Source organism: Arctopsyche grandis, chromosome 3 (assembly GCF_051622035.1).
Source record: "Arctopsyche grandis isolate Sample6627 chromosome 3, ASM5162203v2, whole genome shotgun sequence".
Lineage (NCBI taxonomy): Eukaryota > Metazoa > Arthropoda > Insecta > Trichoptera > Hydropsychidae > Arctopsyche > Arctopsyche grandis.
Genome location: NC_135357.1, coordinates 36,254,657 through 36,276,763, shown reverse-complemented (window position 1 = coordinate 36,276,763; position 22,107 = coordinate 36,254,657). Strand labels below are relative to the sequence as shown.

Below are 22,107 nucleotides of genomic sequence, written 5' to 3'. Positions count from 1 at the left end.
AACAGACATTGAAATTAAAGTAGCAAAAATAAATTTGAAAACAGAAACGCACAGTTTTATTGAAACGGCATGATTGCAATCATATTACAAATTGCAATCGTATTTACAAATTCCAACGTTGATCCGAGATTAGATGATGCACGAGCGTCTACAAACTCATCAGACGCCCGTCATTATATTTTTAATGCAACGAAAAATATACTTATATAAATTTTGATTATTACTTGATATCTCGTACTTGACTAGATAGTGTTTTTTTTTTTTTTAATTATATTTCTTTACTATTAAAATGCATTCATGTGTCACTATTTGAAATTGTCATCAGATCATTTGAGAACGAATCTTTTAAAGCCAATACTACCCCCCTAAAACCCCCCCCATTATTATTATCGTTATTATTATATAAAGTGACGGAGTTAACAACGGCAACATTTAAATAATATATTATAACATAAGCATTGTTATTTATTTCTATTATTATATCAACATATAGACTTGATCGATTTTTTTTTTACTTTTTTCTTTATAGCACCTGATACAAGAAAAAAAAAACAAACAAAAGACGCGCGTTTCATTTGAATTTTAAATAGGTTGTGGCTATTTGTAGGTACTATATCTGCGACAGGCGCAAAGCCTTCTGCGCATGCGCTTGAACTTATAATCCGATTATAATTTCTTACATTTAATGTATACTTGACTTCATTGATCAATCGTTCATTATTTTAATCTTATATGTTTAATCAATCGTTCATACTACGTCATTTTACGAGTTCTAACTAAATTTTATCAGTAAACACGTTGACAGTGACAGTTCACGCGCATGCGCAGAAGCCTTTGCGCCTGTCGCAGATATAGTATCTGCAAATAGCCAATAATTCGCAGATGTAGTACCTGCAAATAGCCACAACCTTATATATATATATATATATATATATATAAATATTTCTAGATAGGAAATTGAGAATTACAACATGCGTACAAATGAAACCGGGTTTATTCTTGTAAAATGGTGTGAACGTAAAAGTAATCATATCTTATTGTGCTATATTTATCATACATATATATATTTTTATACTCTTATAAAATAAAGAAAATGATGATAAAAAAAATTCACAGCATACGAACGCTCTTATAAAATAGTGATAATAAAAAAAAGTTCACAGCATACGAACGACGCAACCAATGATGATGATGATGATGTCCAGGCGGTCTCAATAATTAGACTACGATGTATTTAACAATAATCAACCAATCGATGAAAAAATACATTCAACACTATAATCTATGATTGTTTTAAAAAAATATTGCTATAAATTGTACATTGCTCGTCATACATGAAAATTGAACAATAAAAAACACGATCTTCCTAGACATCGGATCAAACCAAAAAAAAAAAAAAATAGAAAGTGCATCGACAATTTCGTAATTAAATAAAAAAGAGAACAAATAGATTAATATGTAATATATATATATATATATATATATATATAAAGAGAGGTTATTGATAATCTCGAAGCATTCACATTTCAGAATTGACTCAGCACTCGGCCGCTTCCTCTTTCGTTTCGGCGACTTCTACCTTCGGAACGTCGTCAGCAGCCGGAGCCGGAGCTGGAGCTGGATCTGGATCTGGAACCGCAACCGCCACCGGCTCAGTCAAGGGTTGGCTTTCGGGTGCAGGAGCAATTTCCGGCTCGGCCTCCACTACTTCAGCGACGACTTCAACTATCGGAATCTCCGGTTCGGGTTCCTTCTCTACGGGAACTTCAACTTCAACGACCGATTGTTCTTCTATCGCCGGTGCATCTGATTGCACTTCTTCAACGAGCTGCTGCTGCTGTTGCGGTTCTTCCGGCACTGTCTCGGCCTCCGTCTCTGGCGTTTCGACTTCGGGTATTTGACTATTTTGAGGGGTCATTAGTTCCGGCGTGGTCGGTTCTTTGGTTGAGGTTTCTATTTGATGGATCACGCTGCTGTCTGTCGGGGTTATTACTGCTTCGGTGTGAGATATGTTTGTGACGGGTGCTTCGACCATTTGCGCTGATAGGTCTAATCTGGACGGCGCTGCTTCAGGGGTTATCTCTTTCATTGCCTTCTCTTCTATATACTTCTCTTCCAATTGGCGAGCCGCGTCCTCCATTTGTCTCATCATTGTCGGCTCCAACGACCTCGGTGGAGTTTCACCTAAAATTTCAACATTCGATAAATAAACAACACATCAAAATATGAACGTGTATTAATAATTTCATTAAATAATACAATGCGCAATGGAGTGAACATTAACTACACTGAGCAAACGACTAAAAAATTATCAGAGTCAATCTTTACTAAGATTGACCCACTGAATTCGAATATGACATTGATTTTTGCTGGTTTGCTTTCGCTTACAGGATATTAATTAGCGTTTAAAAAAATGCTAAGATGTTTTTCCTATTGATTGTGTTTTTTTATTGCTTTAAAATACTCATAATTAATTACCCATCGAATTTTAAAAGTCCAAAATATACTTTACATATTTTTTCCCCATAATATTATGAGCTTATTTCGATAATTTTTCACTATAACGAGAGCCTAAAATGCAAATTTTAGATACAGCGTGAAAATGATAAATTTATTGGCGTTTAAACAATTAAAAATACGAGTGGGACAAACATATAAGTCCACTAGCTATAAAAACGTCACCATGTCCAAAAATAATGCAAATTCAGAAGGTTTATTATGATTATTTTTCATCATCAGAAACGATTTAAATTACCATCGTTGAGCAAACAGCGCAAAATGGCAAAGTTAGCAAAGGTAGGAAAAGATACAGAATCGATTGCGAAGTGAAGCTAATATAGAGCCTTATAATTAAAACGCAGCTGTTGTAAACGTAGTGAAATATAAAAATGGCCCAATTAATGCATAATATAGCACGGAAAAAAAAACACAATCAACACAAAACATCTGATTATTGCTTCGAATACTTTTGGCACAGCAATATTAGATTTTTTTGTTGCTCAGTCCAATTAATCATTATCAGTATTATAATGCATGCGACTTAAGCGCATAACTTTCTGTTATAATACATATGATCCACTTTTATAAATGAATTGTACAATATATGTACATATATCCTCTAATTATAGCTTTAAAATACAAGTGGAAATTTACAATCGTGATTAGCGGGCTTTAAAACGATTAATGTATTCCAAACGACAAATTCTATTAAAAAATATATGCACATATTATTACTGATTGGATTCAATCCACTGCGCATACTTCTACAAACACATATAATATTATATATTGTGATTAACCATGTGATCCGACAACACTCGTGTGTGTATAATCGTGCATACCGGGTCTCGAGGGTCCCGTTCGTCCTTGACGCGGCACGAACATATTGTCAACTATGTGATCGATGTTGTCCGATGGGGGCGGAACGCCCTCACCTAGTTTACCCCTGAAAAAACAATTTTTATTATTATATACATACATCAATTAATCATGCACACTCATCTAACAGATTGCTCTAAAGCGGGGAGTGTGCTAAACAGATTAATAATGGAAGAAAGTACATGAAAAATACTGTTCCAATTGGTCACAACCTCCGTAACCGAGGAAGTGGTGCAGCAAATGACGAGAGATGTGACAAATGTCAATGGCCACCATCCAGTGAGTTTAAGGAACGGAGGCCACGAGGAATTGGAGAATTGATACATGCCAGAGGAATATGAAATAGGGGTCCAGATCAAACTCTCCGGAGCATGAAGGCCAATCTCCGCCAGAATAGACTGACACGAGATAAAACCTCTAAATAAAGAAAACAAAAACTTGACGAGGGCAACATTCCCCCGGTGTTCTAGAGAAGTATAGCCGACCATACCCATGACAAATCTTGAAGGAAATACATATGGGTAAATCCCATATTGCTCCTTATAAATAAGTCGGAGAAAGCGTCTTTGGATAAGTTCAAGTTTGATGGATTGAACTTTGGCTGAAGGAATCCGGATTATTGAGGCATACTCCATGATACTTCTCACTAGAGCATTGTACAGCAGCCTCAGAATAGTGGGATTATGGAAACAAACCCCAGCATCCTTGAAGCAGAGCTCAATGTGATTGGAGAATCTTAGGTCACTCGTCACAGTTCAAAATAGAGTTACCAGCAAGATAAGGAATGGTATGGTATAAACACGTTACTTTACATCTGGAGACATTAAGAGGCAAACGGTTAATTAACGACCAAGCATGAAGAGCATTTAAATCCTCTTGTAAAAGCTCACAAGAACATTCAGAATCAATACTCAAATAGAGCTGTAAATCATGCGCATATAGCGAGAAATGACAATTGACAAAGTGCCTGTATGGTCAACAATACAATACCATGCTGAATAAACGGAATATAAACAAAACTCAAAACCGAACCTTTCTTTCGGGGGTGGAGGCACGATTGGTATAGCGTTGGTTGGTCTCCGGGTGGGCGGCGCAGCTCCCTTCTGCTCCTGAGGACTGTAGTATGTAATACCACTGGGTTCTCGGAACACCGTTCGACCGGTCTACATATCATAAGATACAAAATTAAAATAACATCAATTGTATACGTGCGTCGTAATGAATATCGATCGTATTACATTCACGTGAGGTACGTATGGTGATGGGTGTTGCGGAGCTGGCGTTTGGTGGTGGTACGTGTGCGGTTGAAGGGCTTGTGGAGGTATTGCTTGTGGCGGCATTGCTTGGGGGGGTAGCGGCTGCGGCGGCATGGCTTGCGGAGGAATGGGCTGATGCTGCGGAGTCGCATAGGCTTGTGGAGGCGGCGCTGCATACACCTGAGGAACCACATGGCCGTAGACTGTCCCGTTGGCATTCTACACAAACAAAACATACAGACGTGTTGATTTTCCATTGATTGCATTGTAGTTGTAATTTTGTTTCGGTTAGCAAAACTCTTGTCACATTATTAGATTTTATTTTATTTCATAGAACATGATTACTCCCCTTTACTGATCGGCCCAAAGCGACCAGTGCACTTATACAGATACAATACAATCAATTAATATAATCGTATATAAGCATTTTATACAATGCGAATTCATATAAACATCCACAGTGACATCTATGCGGAGAAATTTTTGCGGCATTTTATAATCAAATTAGCGAACTTCAAAACGCTGATTAGCTTGAGATTAGCAAGAGTGATATTTGTAGAAAGGAGATGCCAATTTTTACAGGAACCGTTGACAAAATTGGCAAACTCTGATAGGAAACGATCGACCTGGAGTCACAAACCAAAGTTTTGCCAACAGCGGGACTCTAGTGGGATTCGAACCCTTGATCACTCTGATAGAGAGCATAATATGCTAACCATTAGTCCACAACCAGGGCCGGCCCTAGGGGCAGGCTTTATAGGCCTGGGGCGCCAGCTTCGTGAGAGGCGCCAAAAACCAAAATTTGTTAAATGATGATAAAGTTTTCAGTATAATTGAAATTGTCTGATGGCAAAATTTATACAAAAATAATCTTTCAAAAAGGATTTAAAGACATCACAGAAATAATTGTTTTTATTTATATTTAAAATCGCAACATATTGTATTTAGTTTTTAGAATATAATATATGAAGATAATAATTTTACATTTACTAAAAAGGGATTGCGCTGAAATTTATAGGTATATCTTTAACCCTTTGCCCGCGTCACCAAATTTAGCGAACATGCCCTGTACGCGGCTGCTTTTTTGCGGATTTTGTTATCGCGTTTTCGACTATAAATATAGGTTGTAATATTTTATAAATTATTTTAGCCTACATTGAATTTTTTTTGACTACTGCCATCTATTGAATTTGGTAAAGTATACATTTAGTAATATTTTCAACCAAGTTATAAAATTTTAACACAATAGACGGCTCTTGTACAGGTTGGAACTTCCAAGACATCTATGCGTGTCTTACGCGCTGAGGGCATGTTCGCTAGGACATGTATAGTAGTCGTACGCGGTGGAAAGGTTAACGAAGAATGATTACAAATATACTTATATATTTTTTTGTCTGTCCACGCCGCTGGTTATACTAATAAATACTATGTAAGTATCAAATAGATTGTGATTGTGAGAAAATTTAACTTAGAGTTGGAATTGGAATCGATCTGGTGGCACTTTTTCGATTTTTTCCGAACATATCAAACTAAAAAAATACTTACTTGAATATACTGCCCTTGAGGGGGTAGCATTTGAGGAGTGGCATAGCTTTGTGTCGTCACCAATCCAGCTGAAACGTATTAGGAATAATTACAAATTTGACAGGAAGCTAAAAATAGCAAAACCAAACGGACAAATTCAAGACAAACCTTGTAAGTGGGCTGGATTGTTTATCGAGTGCAAAGTCATCTGCTGCTGGTGCGTTCGGGGAACTTGTCTCATGGGGATGTTAGCCTGCTGCCTGTTCAGCGATTGATGCGCTGGAGGTGGCGTCTGATGATGCGGTTGAGGCTGTGGCAACGGCGGCGGTGGAGTCTGTTGATGTATCTGCGCCGGCTGCTGATGTATCTGCGCCGGCTGCTGATGTATCTGCGCCGGCTGCTGATGCATCTGCGCCGCCTGTTGATGAATCTGTGTGCTCTGTTGGTGTATCTGCGGTGTCTGTTGGTGGATCTGCGGCGTCTGCTGGTGAATTTGTGGCGTTTGTTGGTGTATCTGCGCCGTCTGCTGCAGCATCTGCGCACCCTGCTGGTGTATCTGGCCCGACTGTTGGAGTAGCTGAGCGCTCTGCTGGTGAATTCCCTGAGTGGCCTGCTGCTGGTGGATCTGAGCGGCTGGCTGGTGCAACTGCTGCGGCGCTTGCTGATGCAGCTGCTGTATCGACGGATGGTGCTGAGTGGCCGATTGCAGTAGCGGAGGCGTCTGTCGGTGAGGTAGGGTCGTCATCGAAGGTATCGTTTGTTGATTGGTCGGTTGCTTTGGTACAGGCGTTTGCTGATAATCTAAACGTACAAATTCACATGTCATATAATGCTATTGATAAGTAGTGAACGAGAGCACTGTTGTATGCACGTTACCCGTAATGTATTGCTGTTGATGAGGCTGGTAGGTGTCCGGCATTGGTCTTTGCCTCAAACTGGAATACCGTTTGCCCCTCGTACTGGCATCTGCAGCTGGAACTGTGGATGCTGGAGATGTCGCAGCGGCTGCAGACTGGGCTGGTGCGATGGCCTGCAGGCGTGGAGGTACCTGAGACTGCAACAAATATATTATTTATAACAGACGTTGACAGGTTTTATAGAAGGAATGACTGGGTATATATATATATATTTTATGGGTACTATTTAACTGTACATTGAGAAAAATACTTTGTATCTTAAAAAAAATGTTTGTGCATTAAAAATTTGCATTATTTTCGGTGCATTAGACAATCTCGTATTGTGCATCGAATAAAATATTTTGGCATTATAAAGTGACCATTAAAAATATGAAACGATCATTCGAAAAAATAGATTTTAGCATTAGAATAGATAAAAAAAATTGGCAATGTTGCAGTCTTCCGCTATTGACAACGGTCAACTGTCAAAAGTGTTTACTTCGAAGTAATGTAGTCGAAGCCAAGGTAAAAATGAAGGAATCCAGTAGAGAGAAGCGTTGGTCGTTGTCAGTTCGTATTTTGGTCATTGTAATACACATTCAGCCCGGCGCATGATTTCATACATTTGCCCATGTGGCGGCACTGTCACGCGTGACGGCATAAAATCACTTTATATAATGAGTTGTCCCTAAATCTTTAGAATTTTATAGGAATTGTAGTGTTGGGGTGCAAAATTATAGTCTGCTATAGCACTATACGCGTGGCCACCGGTGGTACACGCCGGGTTGAACGTGTTGAGTAGCAAATATTTATTTCAATGATCAAAGCAAAGTTTCTAATGCAATCTGTATCCGTCATTTAGAAATGCACACAAACTTTTTTTAATGTACAAAAATATTTTTTAAATGCACATTTATTTTATAAAATGGACGTTTAAATTGTTCCCTTTTTTTACTAATTAACTTCATACCTGATTCAACTTCCGAGCAGATGGCAATTTATTTTCTTGCAACGGTACCATAGCAGGTGGAGACGACTGAACCTGAGCACTCATCATCGGCAGTGGTTTCGGTGGCGAGCTCAACCGAGGAGGCTCTGGCCTAAAATACAACAAAAGTATTAAAAATAAATAAATCCTATACAAAATTCATTAGCCGGTACGGCACTGGTACCATTTGATCTGCTCCTGTTGCAGTGTCTGATTCTTTACGACGATGGCAGGCTTGCGAGGCTCGACTTTGGATGGGCCTCGTTTCCAACGAGGCAATTCTTCCAACGTCGGTTTCTCTTGCACGTCCTTCTCAATCTTATTGGTCTTATTTGTGAACACTTTGTTCGTGTGCGATATTTTATCGGTGACACTCATGTCCAACGCTACCTTATTATCGACCACGTGAACTTTGCGTTCGGGCTTTCGTTTGTTAATACGATTTCTGAAAACAAACATGTGCCGTTTTAAATTATACGAAACATGGTTCAATTCCTTTATTATGGTTTTGAAATACATGCCTATCGTTTTTGGGCTGCAAAGCCGGGAATTCTTTTCCATTGGTGACGACGGGTGGTGGCTTCGGAGACCTGACGGCAGCACCTTTCCCGTAAGCGTTCTCGTCTTCCCAATTGCGGGTGTATTTATTCGGACCGCGTCTAAAAAGCCAAATATCATAATCAAAACATGAACCGACATTAACAGCACAAGTTCAAATCGAATATTCGCACCCATAGCGATGGCGACGGAAAGCCTTTGGCGGACCTTCCTCCCCTCGGATATCATATCCGTATATGGCGATCAGCTCGTCGCTACTTTTGGGTGCCTGAAATGGATAATAAAACAAATTATACAACACTAAAAAAAATTCGGATGTGACCAACCCATGACTATGTATTTGAGGAATATAAGAAGGTCACAAAACAAAATTCGATAATTAAACACACATACACGTTCACACATACCGGTTATGAAAGCATTTTCGATACAAATTGAGAGCAAATGTAGGGAAACTTACACAAGACAAAAGTTCTACTTCCGGTTGTTGGATTTTGTTCGAAATTTTTTTATTACTTAAAATCACTATAATTATTATACTCACTAAGTACCAAGAAAATAAAAATAATTCAAAAGGTCAAAATAAAATAATGAAATATTGTTTAAAAAAAAAAAAAACTACTTCCAGTTTACGAATTCTGACCAAAACCTTATCAGCTGTAAGTGAGTACATAAAGAATACAAATATAAATTTTCAGCTTGATACGTTCAGGGGTGTGGACAGAATAGTGGTCACAACATTTTTGACCTTTCTAAGAGGAAAATATCCCACTTCCGGTCTATTAAATTTAGTGATTTTTTTTTTATTTTCATCACATTGATACAAGAATAATACATGATTTTTTTCGTGAAGAGCACACATGTTTAAGGGGTCGAAAAAAGTAGTGGAAGAAAAATCGAACAAGAGTAAACTGCCACTTCCGGTTGACGAATGCTTACCAAATTTTATATATAACTTGGTTTTAAACTTAAACTTCTAGATATGAAATTTCAATTCAATAAACCAAAAGGTTTCGGAGGAAAACATAAAAAACTTCGATTACCTAGAGTAAAAGTACTACTACTAAAATTTATAATAATATTTCTATTACATTTACAAAAATTTCAATCCGATTTGGTTAGCAGTTTGGGAGATAAAAAAAAATTACGCCGTATCGATAAGAATTTCAGTAACCAATACTAAGTTTCAGTTTGATAGGACTAGCGGTGTTCAAAAAATCACACACACACACATCTTTTCTAGATCATGAAAACGTCATCAGTGATCGATTCCGAGTTCGACTCAGTCAAAATCTCGAGTCTGAATTTTCGCATGATCACAAAACTACGTCCATTATTACTACGTACATAGATAGAGTAAAAATACGGCGATTCTCAACCAGGGTACTTAAAAATTGATAATAGTGAAAAGCCACTGTGATCATCATTAGTCTCCCAATATGTGGGGAGGGAGCAAGTCAAGAAAAGTTTGGAGCCGTTGTTGTAATAGAACGGACCTGATCGTTTTCGTTGTACTTGTCGTGAAGCCAACGGTCGGCGTTCGATTTTGGTGTCTTGCGTCGTTCGGCTGGTGTCGTCGGTGTGGTGACCCTTTCGTCGACTTCTCCGATGCTCACGACACTCCTATCCACGCGGGATGAGTCAATAGAGGCGATCCCATCCTCGAGACTGGCCACACCATCGTCTTCCGCCCTGTAATGCATCATACGAACATTATACAACGTGAACATGACGGTAGCTCAGTCAGTAAAGAGTCAGGCTGAAGCCGTTGCGATAGAGCTTTTTCAAATCTCAGACGGAAACACATATTAACCCTTTGCCCGCGGCAATAAATATAGCGAACAAGCCCTGTACGCGGCACCTTCTTCGCGAATTTGGCAATCGAGTTTTCGACCTTAAATACAGATTTTAATATTTACTCAAGTAACCAGATATGTTAATTAACACATAAAGTATTATTTTAAACAATAAAATACATAGTATATCTCGTAGTTTTGGCTTAATTGTCAAATAAACATTCTTCATAAAATTGAGACATATCGTCGCCATTGTTCAACAGACGTGACGTCACATAAACAAGGTTTCAGTATGGTTCCACAAAAACTAATTTTGACTGGTATATATTCATTTTAAGCAAATTGAATAGATGTCATTCAACTCTCAGTGATATATTCAACCAATTTTGAACCTTAAAACAGTTGAAATAGGCGCATATAAGGCTCAAAATCCCGTGCAAAGTTCAGAAATCATATGGAAGACAGCCGCGCTATAGACTTGTCGCGCAAAGCTTCCATAGAAGACGGCCGCGGGCAAACGGTTAAATCTCATTTAAAAAAAAACCCAAATAATACAATTTACAGTGAAAGAAGTGTCGATTGATGACGTAAGCCTTCATAAATAAATAAATAAATAAATAAATAAACGAAACTGAATCTGAATTTCATACGTTTATCAAACTAACGGCTACAAGAGTAGATCCGTTACATATCCTACCGCAATGTATTCAGTCAGGCTCAGGACTGAACGGTACAGATTCAGACACCGATAGAATTTTGAAATAATAATAATACGATTCGTTTTCAAGTCCTATAGTTGCCGTTGAGATTCGGACGATACTAAAATCCAGCTTCCTTCAGGTTCAGGTTATAAAATATTCACCCTACTCATCGAATCCCAGCCCCGTCGGAGAAGTATTCTTCTCTTTGGACTACACCACAAACAATAAACATGTTCTACACATGGAGACAGAGCTGAGAGTTCGTCATAATATTAGAATATATATTTAGATGTATCATATAAAACACGGCAAAAGCACTGACCCAGGTGCCGTACGATCGTCGTGCTCATAAAAGGTTCCCCTCTTGGGAATGTACTGAGGATTACGACGATCTTCATCGTGATCGACGACTTGAGGCTTTACAGAACCTAGAACACACAAACAGACACATTAAAACACTATAAATAAAACACAATAACACATCAAATGCTACAATCCAACCTTGATTACTGGCATCGTCAGCTTTTTGTCCTTCTCCCTGCACAATTGATAAAAAATATATTAAGCACAGAAAAAACACTAAAATAACATACACGGCGTTGAAGACGGGTTACCTGAGCGTCTCCGCTCTCCCTGTCGGACATTTCTGATCCGCTATGCTCGACGGATCCATACTCGGAGTCACCTTCTTGTCCTTCCTGAAAGCATGCATGAAAAATTAAACTCATACCGAGCGGTCGAAATCATCGTACTCATAAAACCGACCGAGGTGCAAAAGAGAAAGCAGACGTGACCTGAATGTCTCATTCTTACACGCATTCCGCGATTTAATGCAATTTTGCATGTGAAAGTAAGCAATTATAATTACAAACGTGTGTGTGCGCTTTTTCAATATTAAAATTCTAATTTTCAACCATTTTGCAAATTGGCAATCGTTCCACATTGGGATCAATCCGGTCGAATTGTATTCGTAATTTCAACTTTCAGATCAAAAATTTGCATTTACACGATGACTTACATATGTATGAAATTTAGCATAATATATATAGTATATTTATTGACCTATTCTAAGCAATGTTCCTCGCCATATAATTAGCCGCTGAATCATACTCAGTATTTACACAGAGCAAAGTTTCAGCACACACGTACATTACTTTCTTTTAAGCACACACGTACATGGTTTCTTTTAAAACCGAGCTACTAACTAAATCGATAGTTTTGATATAGCTTTATGCATATGTTTTCATCTTGTTACACGTTTCAGAATTAAATATAGATTTACTTCAAGTATCTTATACATGTTACAGTAAGAGCGTCAAATCTCGAATTAGTATACACCGATTACATTGAGTCTGTACTTTGGTTTTAAGCTAAAGCTTATAACGCTAGATTTCGCAGATACTCTTACTAGACATAGTATACACTTAATTAAATCTGCTAACAAATGAAATTTGAGTGGTTTGACGGCTGACCAAAGTTTGCCGTTACTCTTTCAATGAATTTTATCCTCAATAATATCACTGGTTGTGTTCAAATAGCTAATTTATTGTGGAATTGATACGAAATAGACAATAACACTGTTCGACAAATGACGACTTTTTTTTTGGTTCAGAGACGAGATATGACTTTTCTTATAGAATTATGCCTAGTGAACACGAATCTGGTAATAAAAAATGTTGATTGGCTCGAGATTCGGATATGTGTTTTTTAAATCGCGCGATTTTTCTATATCTTGGTTTTGTTCGGTCGATGTCTCAAAATCTGTCAATTTCCTGTTCAAAATGAATATTGGAATCTATAGTCGGGTATTTTATCTTCCATTTGTAGTACTTTTCAGCTTTCAAATCTCTCTAAGTAGTCATCCAGTTCAAATCAAAAGTACGTATTTTCACTTGGGATTTTTTCCCACTGTTAATACTATTTTATATTGAGTTTTTTCTATTGAAACATGTTTATTGAGATAGTGTTCTGACCACACTATTTTTTGTTTTCGTTTAAAAGGGTTTATTGGAAGTGTGCTGAACTTTAAATCGGTAAAATTGCGAGCAAAAAGCTCGTACTAGTGTTTACTCGTATTTACACGAATCTGAATTGAATTAATAGGGTTAATATATTATATTATCTTTAATTTATATGAGAATTAAGTAAAATTCCACTTAGAAAAATCACATTTCGACTATTCTTGTGGATTAATAACAATTATGTCATATGATGCTGGGTTAGGTTGGCTTACATTTTATTTTGTTCATTAATAATATGTTCTTCGTTGTAATGTCGCATTCTTTCAGTTTTTAGTTTAATCAGCCATAGGCCGATTAAAAATTGCTATTCCTTTCGTTAACATTGACTGCATATGGATAGCTAGTGTATGAATTTACTAGTAAACGCGTTCATTCATTCTCCTGTGTATACTGTTACTGGATGATTTACATGATGCATACACCTACTATTCAATGTATACTGATTTTAGCTTTACAATTTTACTGCAACATATATAAAACCAAACAACGGCGTCTGTAATTCGTTTCTGATTGGCTGGATTGGTCAAAGACGATTGTGATTGGTCAGTCGTTAAATAATATTATTTTTTTCGATTCAAATAAATTTAGTAAAAAAAAACAAAAACAAATGAAGACTTTTTTCATGGTTCGATGGTATTCTCACTACTAGACTGCATTTCCATTTCAAGTTACTTTTATTATATCTGTGCTAACACGGAAGAGATCGTCAAAAGTGGAACTGAGGGAAGCCGGGTAGTATCACTAGTCTATTATAAAGCCGATTTGATTTCTTTCCTTGTAACAAAATGAACATTTTGAAGTATACGTAGAAACTTAACCCTTTGAATGCTGACCAAAGTCGATCGGCGTTTTGCCAACAAGGCGATGAGCCTGAAATACGCTGATAGGCATTATTTTTTGTGTACGTTAAAAATAAACAAGAATACTACCTGCTAAGCCTTTCCAAGGAGCATTGAAAAAAAAATGCAAAGACTGGTTTACAATGGAATTTCTGAATTTATAACCATAGCAGAATTACCCGATGGAAATCCCCAACTGCCGAGTATTTTAGATTGTGGCTTGGCATTTAGATTGTGAGCATTACATTTTAACAACAATGAAGAAGATGGAACTATTTTTTGGAAAAATACATTCATCAATAGACTTGTTTTGTTTATGCTACATTGTTGCAAGATATATTAGAGAGTCTAAACACACCTTTACAAAACTAGAAATCCTCGGCGATAATTATCTAGGGTTTGTTTGGATTAGCTACAATTTTTATACCTACTTTCTATTGGATTTCTAAATAATTCTAATAGGAAATGTTGGCGAAATTTTCAGCGTGGGGGGGGGCTTTTTTCAACAGAAAAGACGTCAGCACTCAAAGCGTTAATGGCATTTCTCAAAGAAAGTCTACCGATTACGGTTCATTTTTTCACCATACATACATTTGAGCAATTTGACTATTATGCAAATCTGCATTTTAAAATCGTATGGTCGACTTTTACCTACTTTAGAGGGCTGTACACCAGCGCCTTGTCCATACAAACGTATTACACTTCTCCCTTCCTCAATTATGGCAGTAGAGAAAAATTATTTTTTAATATGCTATGGGGATGCGGTGCATCCGCTCTAAAATCGCCAGACAAATTGAACGACAGATTAACGGATGGCTGCTTTAAATGCAATTCTCGTCTTCTCGAATGATAGATTGCACACCAGATGACGGGTAACCTTTCGATGTGCACAGATGCAATTATTAAAATTGAGTTGGATCTTTCTGACGAGTTTAATAAGGCAAGATTCGATAAGTTCCAAATCTTGCCTTATTAAACTCGCCAGAAAGATCCAACTCAATTTTAATAATTGCATCTGTGTACATCGAAAGGTTACTCGTCATCTGATGTGCAATCTATCATTCGAGAAAACGAGAATTACGTTTAAAGCTGCCGTTCTGTTAATCTGGCGATTTTAGAGCGGATGCACCAAACCCATGCTATGGATATCCACCATTGGCATGCATCTGCTTTAATTTTTTTGATTAGTTATTTTTTATAGGAGCCGCCACCAAACATCTATAAAATCGCCTCTTTTTTACACCCACGAAAAGAGTCCAGCGTGCTTATTTAACGGTCTTTCTCACACTGATGATGAAATTTTTTTAAAAATTGGTCCAGTTTTGGAGGAGAAAATTGGAGAATACGAAACCTCGATTTTGTCGATTTAAAATACGCATTATCTGGTCGAAGCGCAACTGTCGCATTCACTCAATATATATATCGAAGAAAGGAACGGCAACAAAATTAAGGTTTCGGGTGTACAGCCCTCTTAACCTTCCAGCGGGCGCGCTGTCGTAAAATTTACGACAAATGCGCTTTATCGCATCTCCTACTTATACCACTTAGTGATAAGCATCGAGCTTCGAGCTATTCGAAGGTCAGTGTTTCCCGAAACTGCAGGCGAATCGGTTGTGCTTAGAAGTTTTTGTGAGTCATCGATATTTGGCAATTATCGTTGAGCGTTCCGTTGAATCCTTTACATGCAAGTAGCATTCTGCCTTTGATGTGGTTTGTAATAATTGTAAGGATGAAAATATTAATTCTGACTAATAGGTAATATTGATTCTGATTAATAATTCTAACTAATGATCGAATAGGTCGATAAAATATTTTGTTTTGAAATGTCAGCATATTTAGAGTGTTGTTTTGGTTTTTTGTTTAGAGAGTAAAATATATATTTTTAAGAGTATTGTCATTTATCATTTTTCATAACCTTACGATATTTACATACATAAAACAGCATTTACATGGAGAAAACTTGATGACGTAAAATTTACGACATGCGCCTGCTCAAAGGAAATCGCCCGATGGAAGGTTAACCCTTTGCCCGCGTCACCAAATTAAGCGAACATGCCCTATACGCGGCTGCTTTTTGGCGGATTTTGCTATCGCGTTTTCGACTATAAATATAGGTTGTAATATTTTTTTGAATTTTACAACCTATATATTTTTTTTTGACTACTGCCATCCATTGAATTTGGTAAAGTATACATTTAGTAATATTTTCAACCAAGTTATAAAATTTTAACACAATAGACGGCTCTTATACAGGTTGGAACTTCCAAGACATGTATGCGTGTCTCGCGCGCTAAGGGCATGTTCGCTAGGACATGTATAGTAGTCGTACGAGGTGGAAAGGTTAAGCAGCGTCAGGCGATTTGATTAATATATTTATATTTAATGAAAAAATTGATTCGTATCATGCTTCAAGACTATTGAGATTCAATTGAAATTGCTCAATATAAACACAGCTTCGATCAATCGACGACAAACAGTATCAAAACAAAAACAAAAAACTGAGACGCAAACAAGCGCGCGTAAATATACACCGAAAAAAAAAAAATTGAACATGGCCGTCACGGATCACGTTACGGTCGACTTAGCTGTCACTTGGCCATTTCTATCTCAGACACACATCCCGCATCCAGGACTAAAAGAGATGCGGGAATATGCGGGGGCGGGTAAATGAGTCGAGGGGGGGTTCATTCACAGAAAACGGGGCGTAAACGCGCCATTGACCCAATTAAGCGGCCAATTAGCGTGAACAAGTAGGCGTGTGAGAGATGACATTTGCACCGAAGGCTGTCAATGTGTGTGCGTGTGTGGGTGAATTACGTCACAGTGTGGGCGTGTGGACGTCGTGGGGTTTGTTTGAACGGTGTCTCACATTGTCGGAATGGTCTCTGGAGTCGTCCGTGGAGTCGGAGTAGTCGGGGGCGGCGCCGCGTCCGTTCCTTCTGGCCGCCACGCTCGTCATGTCGGCGCGCGGGGGGGCCGGAATCGGGGTGAGGGGTCGGGTCGCGACCGGAAGCGGAACCGGAAAGGGGGCCCCGGCGAAAAAGGGGCGAAGTTCCGTGCGCAATGTGTAGCCGCTCCGCCTGTCGCCGCGCTCCTACACAATTGAACCTGACGCGGTCGTAGCGGCGCGATTCGAGGCCATGTCCGACACGCGTACACGTGTGAGTGTGATTATGTACTTTCCCCCGAGGTCGGTTCGCTTTTCTCTTCTCTCTCGGGTGTACAATAGCCAGCGGTTGGTCTACCTCGCGGCACCGAAAGTCGAAAGATCGAAAAAGCAAATATCGGAAGGCATAGATTGAAAATTGAAAGATCTTAAGTCGAAAGATCAAAAAAAAAAAGGGTGCATGGTAAACGGGGTTCGGTGATTACTAGTCAAATGTGAACCGGTTACGGGACAACCGGTCGCTTTAGATCGGTCACACGCATAGATCTAGAATAACCTAGATATGGCATTACATATTTTTTTCCCTACGACGCAGTGGTCGGCGTTTTTTTCACTTCCCCCCGCTAGTTAAACCCCCCTGCACCCCTCAGTTAGTGACGAGAAAAGATGAAGAGATCTCCGCATATCTATCGACAAGATCTCCGCAATCGACCTTTCCTACTTAGAAGCTACTAACCTACTGAGAGAAAAGTGTGCATGCGCCATGTATTTTGCATGCGTCAAAAGGGAGACCAGTATAAACCGTGAGGGCGGATCTATGTATTATACATCTATGGTCACACGTGATCAACCGTCACATTAAAACTGGTCACGAGAAAACTAGTAACACCCTAAAACTGGTCACACCCGAAAATTAAAAATTGGTCGAATTTTTGGGTGTGACCAGTTTTCTCGTGACCAATTTTAGTGTGATCACGTGTGACCGATCTAGAGTGACCGGTTGTCCTGTGACTGGTTCACATATGACTAGTAGTCCGTTTACCGGTAAACGGTACTAAGTATATATTCGAAACCAGGCGCGGCTCGTGCATAGGAACTGCGGCGCTGCAGCACCCCCAGAAAAAATATAAAAAATCACATTTGTATACATTTACAACTTGTGAATATAATTTAAATAAGAAGCCGCGCCTGTTCGAAACCACCCGTTGAAATCAACGGGCACAACACTAGTGTATATATAATATATATCAGTGGCATGCGGTGAAATTATCTCTCTTTTTGTTTTTGTCATACAGTTTTGTTTAATGTGCGCGTGCAGGATACGGGAGGAAAAGTCTGTTCCTCTTGTATCCTGCTTGCGCAAATTAAGTGAGGATGTACGATGAGGGGAGAGAGAGTTTTACCGCACGCCTCTATATACATATATACTAACCGTTTTTCATATGTATGCATATTGCATGGTAGACGAACATTTTCGATTTTTTGACTGTCGGTGCGGTTACGGTCACCCGCAAGTGGTATGGCTCGGTGGTTGTTATTTTTAGCAACGAGATATTACTGGGTTTGATCCCGTGCTAATCTTTAATACTGATTACTGCTGGTTAGGCTTGGATATTTGTGGCTCCAAGCAGTGGTGTAGTGCTAAATTTTGAGGTGCCGGTACGCTCGATTTTGCAAATTTTTTTGTATAATTTTTACAATACATGCACTTTCATTAAATCAGAGGATGAGAACGAACTAAAGCAAATACCTAAACGAACGAACTAAAGAAGGTACATATCTCATGTACAAATGTGTTTTGAAAGTTAAAACAGAACATACACAATTTAAATAAATTTTCGAGATTGAACTAAAATTAGATCATTGACAATCATATACAGGTAGTCTTCGTCTTCAGATATTTCGACTTACGACTATATGCAATTACGATCGAAAAAAAAATCAAAGATTCTCCGAAAATTATTTTTTAAGTCACTCTTTAAATTTGATTTCAAATTGATTACATTTTAATTTTAATATAATAATTATAAGTATAATATATTTGGTCGGAAAAGGTTGTACAGTTTACCCATTCAATTACTTGCTTCAAATAACATAAACCTTTTCAAATATCTTGAAAAATTCCTAAAAGTTAGTGGATCTTTATGATACTTCTTTCTTACTATTTTTCCCAAGCTTAACCAATGTTCAGGGCAGCTTTAGGGCTTTATATTTTTACACCTGGGGTGTAAAAATGGTTCGTGGTGATTACTGGTCACAAAGTCACTAATATCTCTATAACGGAACATCTGAGAGCCGAAAAGTCCATCATACTAACGATAACTATCATACTAACGAGAACTTGAGTGCCAAATATTGAGTATTCGCGATTTTAATGGCAAAAATTGTCTTTGTGACCACCGCAATGTGACTAATAATCCAATCACCGTAAAAATATAGGGAAAAAACTTGTCGTAAGCTTGAAAGTCACTGATTAGAGACAATACTATAATCATTGGACAGCGTAGTTGATTTTGTTGATGTTAGCACACAAAAAATTAAATTGTGGTTCATTCCAACGGTCGTCCAGTCAACATATGTCCTCGCATATTAAGTTTTCATTTTAAGAACTGCTGTTTTTATATCATACAAAACAATATAAAAGGGCATTCAATAAAAAAAAATATAAATTTAATTGATGACAATGTATTTGATTTATATATATTTATATAAATATGACAACAAATATGATTCAGATATTTTAAATAACAGTCAAAAAGTGTACATTTATATCAGTTTTACAAATGACGTAACTACTTTAAGGAACAACAGAGGGATTTTTTTTTTTTTTGATAGAGGACACAATTCGAACACGTTCTGAAATGTTTACGTAAAAATATCGATGAGAATATGTATTTACAGCTAACAACATACAAGATGAAAGTTTTAATTTGTAATTACTTGTAATTAAATTTCATAGATGAATCCGACCCGGTATCATTTTGAATCGTTTTGAACACTAATACGGAACACCGGTAAAAAGCTCTTTTTTTCCAATGACGAAACCATACGCACAATATGACATGGAAAATTTTAAATTGATATATCATACACGTTTTGCTTTCGTCTATTATATTCTTACTGTCACGCTGTTCCATCAAAAAGTGTATCAAAACTAAATTCACGAAAACAGCTTTAATTTATTTGACATTTAGATATTTTTGAAAATATTATATATATATATATATATATATATATATATATATATATATATATATATATATATATATATATATATATATATATATATATATATATATATATATATATATATATATATATATATATATATATATATATATATATATATATATATATACTATTATTATTAAAATGGTTTCATCCAAATGAGCCGTAATAATAAAATCTCAAAAGTTATACAACGAATTACACAATAAAATAATATACGCAGTGAAAAGTTGTATTGTTGGTTGGTTGACCTGTTAAAAACGTACATATGAATACTTCATATTTTATTGCTTCATAATTAAAAACAGAAATATTTATCATATTTTAAAAATTTACATCACTATAGTGATAGATCACTGCGTATATATGTATAATAAGATTTTTTTTAAAAACATATTTACAACAATAAAATTATTTTGTGCCTTTATGATAAACAGACATCTCATAGTTTTTCACAATCATTGAGGGATTCACTTTTAGACAAACATTTTTAACCTTTTTTTTTTTTTCAAATTTTGTAATTCTTAATGACTAAATACTTATTGAAATAACACCCATTTTTAATGACTATAATAATTAGACACTATATAAACGTATTTTTTAATTTTTTTTTTATCAATATTGACCAGCAATGTGATAAAAAATGGCTAAGAAATATAGAAACAAAACTTAAGAAAAAAACAACACAACGAATTAACGGAGACTGCTCGCAGTCTCGATCTGCCTTAATTATATTGACTTGGATTCTCTTTAAATACACATAAATAATTTAAAAAATGAATACACCCACCTAACAGTTCCTAAATGAGCAATTACATAACAACAACATAGCAATTATTCGTTTTTATTTATTTTTTTGAAAGTGATCAAAAAATAAGAACAACAAATGAACAATAAAATTAGTTCAATAAATAAAATTATGGCAAATGTTCACATATGTAAATATCTATGAAAAATTAAAGCGTAAAATGCACAATTTACGGAAATATATCATACTTTATTTTTCAATGAATCATCAGTACTCTTAAAATACGATAAGAAAAATAAAAACAATATTCACAGAAAACAATCAGATAGTAAACGCTCGATTTTTCCAATCAACTTTAGCATAATGCGCTGTCATAATAGTGGTTTTCAACCGTCGATACCCTGAAAATGAGGATTCTCTTAAAGATGACAATTCCTTCATGAAAAATCTTCGCGAAAAAGAAAGTCTAATCGGACTGTTTTTTGATACCAATCCGGTATCCAAACAAAAAATGAAATCATTGTTTCAATCTTAAAAGCTACAGAATTAGTGCATTTTTCATATTTTAACAGGCGTAAAAAGGTTGAAAGCCACCGTTATATTTATGTAGTTTGCGATACGCGCGCCACCTAACGAAGCGTAATCAAATAGATAAATTGACAATATATTAAGTTTGACTAACATATCTTGTCTTCTGATAAAAATTGTATCGTGTACAGAACAATATGTAGAAGGGGATCATCGTATGGAAGACACGTCAGTAATTGGCCTGTTGTAGTGAAGGGTTTGAATCTTGCGTGTCCACAATGGTGCTCGTGTACACTACTAATCGATAGGCTAAATATTGCGGTCCCTCCCGCCATTTTTTTTATTAATGTTCTATACACATTTTAAAAACACAAGAGTGGCAAGAGAATTGACCCACTAAGCTTATCGTAATATCATAAATACACAAGTATATGTACATTAACACTTTATGTCAAATAAACGATATTGAGTATGGCAAGACCAAATAGCTAACTATCTACCGATATCTGCTGCAAATCATGAGCTTCAATCTTTGATTGTCAATTATTTTTTCGCAACTTAAAAGAACACTTATTGCTGTTCATTTTAAAAAAATCGAGAATTTACAGAAAACTCTTGACACTCCATATTTATATTTTAAATTCTAAATACACATACATGGATAAAAGTAGGGAAAATGATAGTTGTTGGCCAGGTTGTACATATATTGGTTGCTGGAAATAAACAGCTTGCCAGCAAAATTATCAAGAAGCATAAAAA

General features: G+C 36.7%; 1 protein-coding gene across 2 annotated transcripts; it reads right to left on the bottom strand.

Moving 5' to 3' along the window:
• Positions 1 to 280: 280 nt before the first annotated feature.
• On the bottom strand, positions 281 to 17,067 carry LOC143909321 (uncharacterized). Of its 2 annotated transcripts, XM_077427243.1 has the most exons (17): positions 16,827 to 17,067; positions 11,712 to 11,795; positions 11,599 to 11,635; positions 11,420 to 11,525; positions 10,097 to 10,292; positions 8,774 to 8,868; positions 8,564 to 8,701; positions 8,227 to 8,487; positions 8,025 to 8,154; positions 7,035 to 7,212; positions 6,327 to 6,959; positions 6,180 to 6,247; positions 4,617 to 4,853; positions 4,411 to 4,541; positions 3,300 to 3,445; positions 2,021 to 2,184; positions 281 to 597 (listed from the first exon to the last, which is right to left on the bottom strand). In XM_077427243.1, the coding sequence occupies exons 1-17, from the start codon at positions 16,914 to 16,916 to the stop codon at positions 583 to 585; spliced, it is 2,709 nt and encodes a 902-aa protein (XP_077283369.1). In that variant the 5' UTR covers positions 16,917 to 17,067; the 3' UTR covers positions 281 to 582. The 2 variants fall into 2 exon arrangements, with proteins under 2 accessions (XP_077283369.1, XP_077283368.1); XM_077427242.1 differs by lacking the exon at positions 281 to 597 and having other exon boundaries at positions 1,504 to 2,184.
• Between the last annotated feature and the right edge of the window lie 5,040 nt (positions 17,068 to 22,107).

Coding starts and splice junctions, on each gene's coding strand:
- LOC143909321 (XM_077427242.1), bottom strand. CDS start 16,916: ATGACGAGCGTGGCGGCCAGAAGGAACGGACGCGGCGCCGCCCCCGAC. Junction 11,796..16,826: donor CCAGAGACCATTCCGACAAT/GTGAGACACCGT, acceptor GCATGCTTTCAG/GAAGGACAAGAAGGTGACTC. Junction 8,155..8,226: donor CAACAGGAGCAGATCAAATG/GTACCAGTGCCG, acceptor GTTGTATTTTAG/GCCAGAGCCTCCTCGGTTGA.